This window comes from Diplotaxodon limnothrissa, linkage group LG2 (assembly GCF_057381915.1).
Source record: "Diplotaxodon limnothrissa isolate DT_005_m linkage group LG2, D_limnothrissa_male_GT1.1, whole genome shotgun sequence".
NCBI lineage: Eukaryota > Metazoa > Chordata > Actinopteri > Cichliformes > Cichlidae > Diplotaxodon > Diplotaxodon limnothrissa.
Genome location: NC_140597.1, coordinates 28,612,059 through 28,622,851, shown reverse-complemented (window position 1 = coordinate 28,622,851; position 10,793 = coordinate 28,612,059). Strand labels below are relative to the sequence as shown.

At 41.2% G+C, this 10,793-nt stretch overlaps 2 protein-coding genes across 2 annotated transcripts; one reads left to right on the top strand and one right to left on the bottom strand.

Moving 5' to 3' along the window:
- Positions 1-95: 95 nt before the first annotated feature.
- Positions 96-2,805, bottom strand: pofut4 (protein O-fucosyltransferase 4). The gene is made up of 5 exons (XM_085361848.1): positions 2,631-2,805; positions 2,149-2,490; positions 1,632-2,012; positions 645-1,267; positions 96-470 (listed from the first exon to the last, which is right to left on the bottom strand). Exons 2-5 carry the CDS (start codon positions 2,488-2,490, stop codon positions 320-322), a joined length of 1,497 nt encoding a protein of 498 aa, XP_085217974.1. The 5' UTR covers positions 2,631-2,805; the 3' UTR covers positions 96-319.
- A 2,216-nt stretch (positions 2,806-5,021) lies between these two features.
- Positions 5,022-10,101, top strand: rab9b (RAB9B, member RAS oncogene family). Its single transcript, XM_085361855.1, has 2 exons — positions 5,022-5,077; positions 6,000-10,101. The coding sequence occupies exon 2, from the start codon at positions 6,074-6,076 to the stop codon at positions 6,683-6,685; it is 612 nt and encodes a 203-aa protein (XP_085217981.1). The 5' UTR covers positions 5,022-5,077; positions 6,000-6,073; the 3' UTR covers positions 6,686-10,101.
- Positions 10,102-10,793: the final 692 nt, after the last annotated feature.

The window sequence follows — 10,793 nt, the reverse complement described above, 5'->3', positions numbered from 1 at the left end:
CTATGGGCAATATAATGGAAACTCAGCTACGGTGATAAAACCGGTTGGAAAATATTCGCTTATAAAAGTCTAGAATGTTATTTTCCCATTACTGAGCGTGGGATGAAGGCAAAGTTTAATGTCAGCTCAACAAAATAGCAAAATTTGTTTCAGGATAACTAAACTACTCACATGGGTAAAAAGGGGGTGGGGTTGGCTTGGGTGCAAAACTATGAGCAATGTGTACTTCGTTCCCTCATTTAAACAAGAGGGGGGAATACATAATCTGGGGCACTCCTATAATCCTGGATGGACTCCATCCTCTGTTTCAAGGCCTGTGTCAGTGTTTTCCTTTGGCTCTGCTCACAGCAATGCTTTGGATGTGCTTCCACAGCAGAGAAGGGTCTGACTCGTTGTGTCTTATCAGAGACTCCAGCCCCTCTGCTTGGTCGAGGCTCTGCCAGTAATCCTGAGGCCATATTTGCAACCATCTGCAGACAGATAAACAAACAGATTAGGCTCATCACAGAGGATATTTTAATTAGACTATTAAAACAGACCGATTTCACTCCCCGCAGGACATTATTGTTCACATTTCAGTGCAGGGAAAAAAAAAAAAATTGTGTTCACACCTGGTGCTGTTGTTCATTTAAAGACAAACTCACCCATCATCTGAAGGTAAGTCTTTGACGTCTCCATATCCCGGACTGGGGAGCGGGCAACCCATGTGAGAGTTATTAGCCATTTTAGGCCGAGGTGGTTGATTTGTCTTAGGGGCCTTTTTATGTGCATGCTCTGCAGCTAATCGAGCATTCTCCTGGTCACATACATAACATTCAAATCCATTCAGGTAGTTGGGTTTACTCATGTCATTCACCCCCCACTCGCGGGTCTTCAGTGACTCTAGCAAACGAGTATTAGTGATGCGGCTGGGGTTCTTGAACTTTAAATATTTAGCATATTCATCGTCATTCTCGTCCAGATGTATGAGGAAGTCGGCAAGAGCTTGGGGTGAGGGGAAGTCATCTATGATGATCACCGAGCGGTCGTTGGGCATCCAGTCCGCCACCGCGGAGGCACCTCGATAAATGGGAACGCACCCCTGGTGTAGAGGCCGCCACAGCTTTTCAGTCATGTAATCTGGACACAGGCCATTCTCCAGAGCCAGGTGGAACTTGTAGCGCGCCACAAAATTCATGAATTTTGGTTCTTCACCGGTAGCAGTGGCTGTGTCCTCCAGATATTCTGGTAGGGGTTTGTTGTTCAAGCATTTCCCATAAGAATCGATCTACACAGAGATAATGTTTGGAAAGATGGGAGACACAGTTAGGGCATATCTGGGAACAGATTAATTATTACACAATGACAGATTTGGCTGTTCCACTGAGTATTTTCTATACAAAACATTTACACATTTGCTATTGCAATTGGAAGCACAAAGATTAGTGATTTTTATCTGCTGTGCAGTGCGTAATAAAATAAGAAGATATATTTACCACTGAGAAAGAATCTCGGCATTTGTGTAAAGCAGAAAAAAAACATTAAGGGTAACGGACCGCTATATCTTTCATTAAAAAAAACAAAACAAAAAACACAGGACCATAATCTCTTTGACTGTGGTTATTACACAGCTGAATTATTCTGCACTTTACCTTTATGTACTTCATGAGCTCCTTTACATATCTGTCTCTGTCTGATGGTACATCACAGTGAGACTGCATGTAGAGCACTGGAGCCAGACCCTCCCTCCTCAGGCGGTTCTTCTCTTCCAAGGACACAGCGACAGGCTCCAGCAAGTACTCCAGAGAAGGAAGCCACTGAAGGGTCAAGGGGTAGTCTGACTCCCTGCGAAACGTAGCGGTGTAATTGAACAGCCGGATTCCCGGCCCATGAGAGAGGACATAGTTATTCATAGGTGACTCTTCGTGGAACAGTGCCCAGGTTTGGTGGCGGAGACGAGGGAGAGGCGCCTCATATGCCCGGAAGTCTGTCCCATAAAAGATGATAGATGTTGTCCGTTTGTACAGCTGCACCTTTCAAGATCAAACCCAAGATTAGTTGCAGAGCAACCCGAGAAGCTAATTATTATTAATGTGTACATGCATCTTCCTCCTGTCCAAGGCAGGAGATTCATGAAAGGTGTTTTAGGAGGGTAAGTATCTCGGGTACCTTACGATTGCTCGTGACCAGACAGGAGGACGTGGCACAGTCAATGCGCTCAGTGTCGCCTGGAAAATGTGGGAACAGCCCACCGCTCCACCAGAGGAGAATGGGCAGCTCCTTGTTACTGCGACGGTCGCGGTTCCCTGGTCCTCTGTATGAAACCACGGAGGAAAACTCCATCTCTGAGAGAGCACTCTGAGGCTGAAAGGCTCCTCGGTCTAGTGCATCCAAGGCCTCCAGGGGAAGCACCTGGTCATCTGGAAAGGAGGCAAAGGAGACCCAGACCCAGCACAGGACCCCGAAAAACCCCAGACAAGCAAAGGGCAGTAGTCTGCTCCTACCCGCCATCTGCAGGGGTGAATTGAACAAAGACACACAAATTCAAAATAAACACCACATTACTGTGTAGGGACAGCAGTATGATTGTTTTTCTTTATAAATGCGGTTGTATAAATGCGATCCGCTACGCAAACAATCCAGCGACTTACTCTACAGAGCCAGTGTTTTCAGAGCATGGAGAAACATCGGAATATTCACACTGTTTCCTACCATCATCTCCGCGGGAAACACGTGAAAGGGGCTTTTTTCTTAGCTTACAAAATAAAACATCTAGCGCTACTTTTCACGTAAGCTCGCTTTGATGAGCAGTGCTAACGAGATGCCCCAAACATCAGTTAACAGCTGACTTCTTTTTTTTTTTTTTTTGTAGAGTCCTGATTTTCTTCTTCTCTAGGTCTCAAAAATATCTTACTCTAGCGCCACCTACAGCCCGGGAGTAAGATTGGGTCAGACAGGTTCAGTTCAGAATCTTTTGATACTTAACGGATTTTGCCACAACAAACACAACAAATCATACATAAAAACATAGAGTATATGTTTTAAGATAAAAAAAAACCCTAGAGATTTCTATGAACTTTAAGCAAATACAAAAGTCATTCTAAAAGCAAACAACATTAGCAGAATTAATAACACGTCCTTTATGTCTTAAAATAAGATTATCTGAGGAAACTTGCATTAAATCGGCTCAGCCGAAAAATCATGCCACAGTGGGTACACTTCTTGCAAAGCTATCTCCTAATTCAGAGTAAGGTAAAGGCTCAGTCACAAGGAAGGGACAGTAATCTCCTTGCATCTATGGTGGCTGCCTGGTGATTGTATTGAATTTTTGTCACATTCTGCAACCAATTGGAGATTGTGGTAACTAAATGGCTACATAGAGCTTGAGGGTGTTGCACTCTCACGACCACTTTTGATCACAAGACGATTGCATAGGTCACCTGGTAGGAGACAACCTTTCTGCAACAGTCACAGTCTGACCTGGACCAACTCCGAGAGAGGTTGTCAAAGGTTTGCTAATAACTGTTGTCTAATTTATAAATGCAGACAGATTGCCAGCTTATTGCCATCAGTCTTGCTGAGTAGAAAAGAGTTCGCCTTTACTGCTGTTAACTACAGTGCAACACTGGCAGATCTTGATTTGGATGTTAGTGTAAATCTGATGTTTCCCATTTAAAAAAGCATTTTTATTACTTTTACATTTTTGAGGTTTGAGCTTGACTGTGCAGAAGAACGTTTGCATAAAGCTTGTTACTGCAGGATGTGTTCGTAGTTTCTGCTAAAGGGAGAAATTTCACTGAGAAATTCATGAGCTAATGGCTCGTGTGACTGAGCCATTAGCTTGCTCCAAATGAGGAGGCAGCTTTGTGTGTCCAGTATTGGATGGTTTTTCGGTTGACTTGATTTAATGTAAGTTAAATTAATATCGGTTAAATTTAATGTAAATCAAATTAATATTTAATGTAAGTTAAATTAAATTAGGCCAGAGTTTAAAACTCATACTTAAAAGATGACTTTGTGACTTTGGAATGAGGCGGGGAACCAATCATGATCCAGTTTTCAGTTTTCACAGGTCAAACGTGGAACTTTAAAGTCTACGGTAGATATTTAGACTTCAACAGTGGAATGAGCAGTTGAAGAGTTTGTATAATTTGATCTTCAAAAATAATATCAGTCTCACAATAGAACTCAGTTCTCAGATTTTTGTGTAAGTAAAAAGTGCCAGAAGTCAGTTTCACATCATGGTTACACAGAGATTAGCAGAGGGGGCCACCCCTGTGAGGTCAGTGCCATGAAATGCATCCAGAGTAACATTTAGCAGACCTGAAGTGAAAACCACATCAGCTCAACTGTCAGGTCAGAGCATCTGGTTTTGTTTACTGAGAGACAGAAAGGCCACTTCATCACATCAAGTAGATGTGTCAAAAGAAGGATGGTTAGTTATCTCAGAGAATGAATAGTTGTCACTAAACCACTGTTAGAGAAGGGAAATTAAGTCCAGCTCTGGGTTTAAATGGGTTGGAAAATAATCAGTAAATCGGTAATAAGTAAATTATGCTTGGACAACAAAGTAGAAAGAGACAAAGCAAATAGTAAGATTTACTAAAATTCTTGCACATTTTTCATAAATCCAGCTTTTATTCAGACTGAACTCAAATGCAAAATGTTACAAACTTACAGTTCTTAGCAAAACGATTACCCATGACCCAATGTACGATTTATGTCACAGATGCCCTAAATTAACAGTACTGATAATTTCCAAAATTATTTGGCTAACGCTAAAATATCATTATTGTTGTTATCCATTCATTTTCAAACCCACAGTTTTACAAAAAGCAAAGCATATAAATGATGTTTTTTACTAAGATGCCTACTAAGATTACTAGCATTTAGTGTATTAATGCAATGCTTGATTAAGTTTTTACTTCCGTTTGTTTATCATTTGGGGTATCCGCTCATTTTACGGGCTTTAGGACCCCGCTTTGCTTGGGCGGTGTGCACGTGCAGGTCCGCGATGGGGCGCGCACGTCACGACACTGAATCTCAGTCAGATGTAGGGTAGCGGGACAGCCACGCAATATTACCTACCAGAAGCAGGGTAAGTAGAAATAAATGTTTCTACGATATGCATTCAGTTTTGAAAACACCAGCCCACTGCAATAGTCGTAACTGCGTCGCTTTTTAAAACTCTTCTGAGCCGCATATAAATTAGAGCTAACGGTTAGCCTGACCGGGATGGAATGTCAACAAGGCATCAGACTAGTCGGCTAGCTTGCTAGTTTGATGGGAGGGTTGCTAAGCCGGTATACATTACAACCGCTTTACTGTCTCGCATGGCGTGATTTAGAAGTCTTACCTGTTTCGGTTCCCATTTAACTTCTTCTCTGAAGCACTTCTGCGGACAGTTTCACAAACAGCATCGACAAGAGAGTTCAGCGAGAGTTTTTGTTTTCCAATAGCCACAGTTTGGCAAGCTGGTACATATTTGTGGTTTGCGCAGGTGCAGTGGTGGTGCTGTAGAGTGGATTTATGGTCAGCCGGTTGTGGTGTCGGGGTTTTCCTCATGATGTACTACAAAAAACCCCCCGTTTTCTTTAATGTTTAATTTTTACTTCCTAATCTGTAGTTGGCATCTGTTCACTGTAGTGCATAATGTGTGGACTAGCCAGTATTATAGTTTCATGTCGTAAACAGCAGGGCTGTCTGCTACCCTGTATTTTTCTACGCCAGAGACCTTTGGAAGACATCTCGGTCCTTCACCCCGTCATTTTGTCCCTGAAGCTAGTCAACCATTACACTTCTGTCATGTGGTTTTAATTACGCAGAAAGGTTTACTTCCAAGTTATAACAGTTATCCTGTGGCTGCTGACTGTTCCTCTAATTACCTACTCTGAATCATCAGCGGACACAAACCCACAGACTGCTTTGGCTTTTAAATGTTTTCTGAGAAGTCATTATGTTTCATATCCCAATGACCAGCAGTAATTTCCACATCTCGTTTTCACCCTTCCTGTTTCTAGGTTAGGTTCACCCCAGTTTACCACCAAGTGGGGAGGACTTTAGCCCTGTGAGGAGGCCTAGTTGGGTGGGTGGCATGATGAGTGGGAAGAACCTGCTGCTCAAGGTAATCCTACTGGGAGATGGTGGAGTGGGCAAGTCCTCCTTGATGAACCGCTATGTCACAGACCGGTTTGACTCCCAGTCTTTCCACACCATCGGCGTGGAGTTCCTTAATCGGGACTTGGAAGTGGATGGACGCCTTGTCACTCTTCAAATATGGGACACAGCCGGTCAGGAGCGCTTCAAGTCACTACGTACACCTTTCTACCGAGGCGCCGACTGCTGCCTGCTCACATTTGCCGTGAACAACCTGCAGAGCTTTCAGAACCTGGGCAGCTGGAAGAAGGAGTTCATGTACTACTCTGACGTCAAAGACCCCGAGCGGTTCCCTTTTGTGGTACTGGGCAACAAGATAGACATGGAGCAGAGGGAGGTTGGGGAGGATGAAGCGCGGGCCTGGTGTGAAGAGAACGGCTGCTGCCCTTACTTTGAGACCAGTGCTAAAGATGACACTAATGTCACCGCTGCGTTTGAGGCAGCTGTCAGGGAGGTTCTGGCTGCTGAGGACCAGATTGATCATGCGCTCTTGAGTAGTACTATTGATCTCCATGGAAACCGCAAAACCTCCCGAAGATCTTGTTGCTGATTGGATAGGTGTGAATCCACCCTGTTTTAATCCCTCTGGCTGAAACTTGCCTGTGATAGTTTTAAGAGCCAGTCATATATTGTTTATGGTACGTGTACTGTTGGTACAAGGTACTGAGTGCAGTATTCCCTGAAGATAATATGAATAGGATACACCTGCTCTGAGGAGGCGTATCAAGGATTTAGCTGGTTTCTAGAATGTTGAATTATTGCTCCTACAAAGGTACCGGCACACTTACAAGCTGTGCTGCCAGTAGTATGGTACAAACCATTGTTTCCAGCTTGTGCAGGGACTATAGCATCTAGTGCATTTAAGGGATTAACTTTAATCAAAATAATATAATTTGGAATTAATGCATTTGAACAAAGAATATACCAATCCACCTCTGAAGAGCACTCCTTTTTTTGCTCTGTAAAGCTGTGTTTCCACCATAGGAACTTTCCTAAGGGACTAGGAGCCTTTGAAAGGACTCTGTATGTTTCCATCAAAGGGACAAAGGTCTAAAGATTAAATTCTCTGGGAAATGTTTACCTCCAAAAAGCTCTTGTTTGTGCAACAGTGTTTTCCCTTGGTTTAGGAACAGTGGTAATAATGTTTGCAGCACTAAACTTGTAGCATTCAGCCAGTCCATCTTAGTCATCTTACTTCAAGTTGTTGCAGTTGCTTATTTTGCTTACTTTAAGGCTTATATCAGAGATTACTGTTGTTAAGCACAATACTCAGACTTGGTTTGTCTGCCTGGTTTATCTAAAAAAAAATATATGAAGAGAGCAGTTGTGGTTGAGTAAGCTAGAGAGTGCAGTGTTTTGCTCAGAATTGGATTGTAATTGTGGTGGTACCAGGGGTGCCTTTGTAAATGTGCCCAGAAATTATGCACACCCACACATTTTTAAATGAAATTAAATAGCGTCTCATATAATGTGCCCCTCTGACTCTTTTAATTTTCAAATATTTTGGGAGAAATAAATAACGGATATATTCAGCTATCTGTCCACTAGATGGGTACTACCAGACACCCCACAATATATTATTATTACAGTATTTTACTTCCGATAAGATATTACTGTGATTTTTTTATTTTATTTTATTTTATTTTATTTTTAGCGTTTATCATTTTTTAAACATTTGAACCATTTATTTCCTTTTTTAAACTGCAAATTTCATCCTCAGAGTAAATGTTTGTAACAGTTCTATCCAATAAGATAACATTATCTAACTCCATTTATTTTTTTGATACAAAATGAGACCGTCAAGCACACCAACACTGTCACTAAAACCTGCGGTAAATGTTGCCACAAGACAGGGTCAGTCTATTATCAGTCTGCGATTGAATGGGGTCAACTTGACAATTACATGCAATCTATTTCTGATAATACAAGAAATGAACCGTGGTGAATTGTTTAAAATCTCAAATCTCTGTTGCTGTATAGATAGAAAGAAATTCACATTTGTGCTCAGCAACCTTCCCGTTCTATAGGAATGTAACCAGAATACATCCAGCTGGCAGCCAGTTGACTCAAGTCCCCTTGTATGTGCCTGTATTTATACAATATCGCCACACATAATGTCACGACACCGTGCTGTAGCGATTGTTGATTTCTGAGTCGTTCATGCTTCAGAATTGTCCAGATACAAACATCCACCTCCTTGAATTGCATTTGGAGATGATTGTCTCTTCTCAGCTGTAGTGACATGTGAGCTGCTCTCTACCTGCTGCAGATGTTTGTTAGTGGTCTTGTGGTTAGTGGTCACATCTACAGAGCAGAAAAAACAAACCTACAAAAATGGAGTCCAAGACTGTGGATTCTGAGTCCATGAGATGAGAAATTCTGGTCAGCCTGCTGAAAGGCAGAAAATAGGACTGGAAGGGCTGGGGCTAGCTGGTTAACGCCAACTAATATTTCAAAATAAGAGCAAGGGGACTGTCAACTAGTAAATTGGTCAAGAATGGCTTAAGTAAAAAATAGATGGGGAAAAAAAAATCTAAAATGACTTGCAAAATCTGCCCTGACAGCTGTTAATATAGCTGACATCCTGCCCAAATAAGTTCTGTGTTTGGGGTAAATAAAGTAACTAGAGTAAATAAACAGAAGAAGCATTGTTGGTGAAGTTTTTCTGATTAGAAATGCTCTCACCCCTAAACCACCCCGAGGGAAGAGGCCTATGCCAGACTTTGTCCAGGCTTCATCTCGTTGACTGTGACCGCTCCGTTTTTTCTGTGTGTGTGTGCACAAAGACCTACATAACTGAGATGGACAGAGGCAGCCAGTGTAACATGGTTACTATATATTTCAATAGTCTGACATGTTAAAAAAACAAACAACAAAAAAACAGCCAGCACTTTTTAATATGTCCAGCTTCTCTATGGATCTTTCACTGCAGAGGAAATGGAGACTAATGATAGTCTATAGGAAGCTTTTTGTTATAAGAGAGGCTCAGGTGGAAATGCAGCTTAACACACAGTAGCTCTAGTCACTGCTCCATTTTCTGTTCATGAAAAAGTCTCATTTTATGAGATGTGTCGGCAGTTGTTGGAGAGCTAATGTATTTTCCTGACACTGACTGTGTCTGTGAATGACAGTGTTCCCAGTACAGGCAAATATTGAGCTTCAGAAGTCCCCACATCAGTGAGATAACAGCATTGAAAGTACGGGTTATTTAAATGATTGCTGCACTCAAAAGGAAGATGACCTTGTTTGTCTTCAGTAGCAAGGGAATTGTAAGCTTTAATTTTGCTGTTTCAAATTTGAGCAACGGTGCGAACAATTGTGGTACCCTTATTCTGTTAATTATATTTTTCTTCCACTGCATTGTAGCTGGATGTGTCAGGGAATCAGACATTATTGTTTTTACTTCTTGTAATTTATGTACATGTTTACTAAGGCCGGGGGGGGGGGTTGGTCCAGAATCAGAAGTAGTACTACTGGTGATAGTGTTTATTTTTTGTGTGAAGCACATTCCCATCCTTCAAAGTGTTATATTTCTTTTTGTAGTTTTACATTTTTATCTAACAAAATTGGGCTTCAATGTTTGATCAGGTACAGATTAAAGTTCTGATGAGTAGAGAGGTTTATAAATATTAATGGCACCTTTGTAATCCTGTGCCTGCCTTGTGAATTGTTCAGTAGGCCTTAAGATTCCCGTATTGTAGCTTTGCCTATTCTGATGGGCTCCTGTACTTCACCAATATACAACATACACTTTTTGCTGTCAGTTCAATTATTATACGTCTCAGCTGAATGTGGTAGTTTGACCACATGGATTGAGTCCTTCCATATCCATTAAACAGTATTTAGTGAAATGTACAACCTCATATTCTGATACTTAGTGATATTTACTTGTTTTCAGCTGGGTTGTTTTGGTACTTTCTACAGATACTGTTGACTTTTCTTCCCCATTGTTTTACTGTTGTCTGCCTGAGGGATTTGCTTTTAAAAAAAACTTGTTTTAAAACAATAATATAGCTTAAATTCATTTTGAAGAATGTAATTTAACATTTAAATGTATTGTTATTATTTTGATCTTGAAACTGCATCTTCTCAAGCAACAAATTCAGTTGCACGAATCGGATAAAATATTTCTCTTTTTATGGGATGCATAAAGTTCTCATTATGGCCCCTGTGTTCTCGTAACGGTTTCTGTAACGTTGGCGGTCTTGTGTCGTCCGTCAGAGTGGGCTCACAGTGTTTGCCTTCCGAGTCAAAATTGAATCATATTTCTGTGAGCGTGCAGACTAATGCGAACATTACAAGAGGTTCACTTTCAAAGTGCACCAAATCTAATCAGGTACTGTCATATTCTCCTATTATGTGCTTTTTTGGAAATGTAGGCTTACAACAGCTCATGCAATTGATTGTGTGTTTGAGTACTGGTATTTTTGTTTTGTTTTTTTAACTGTGAAGTGAGTAGGGCTTTTAATATCAGGCTGGTAGTCTACATTAATTCAAAGCAAAAATGAGGGCTTTCTGCTTATTATCAGTGTTAATGTTTCTGTAATGAGACAAAAGGCTGATGTCTTATAATACGATTCCAGTTTAATCCTGTTTCAACAATGTAGCTCATCTCAGCGTTTACCTGAAGTCTGACATGCCTGAGAATCCAATATTTA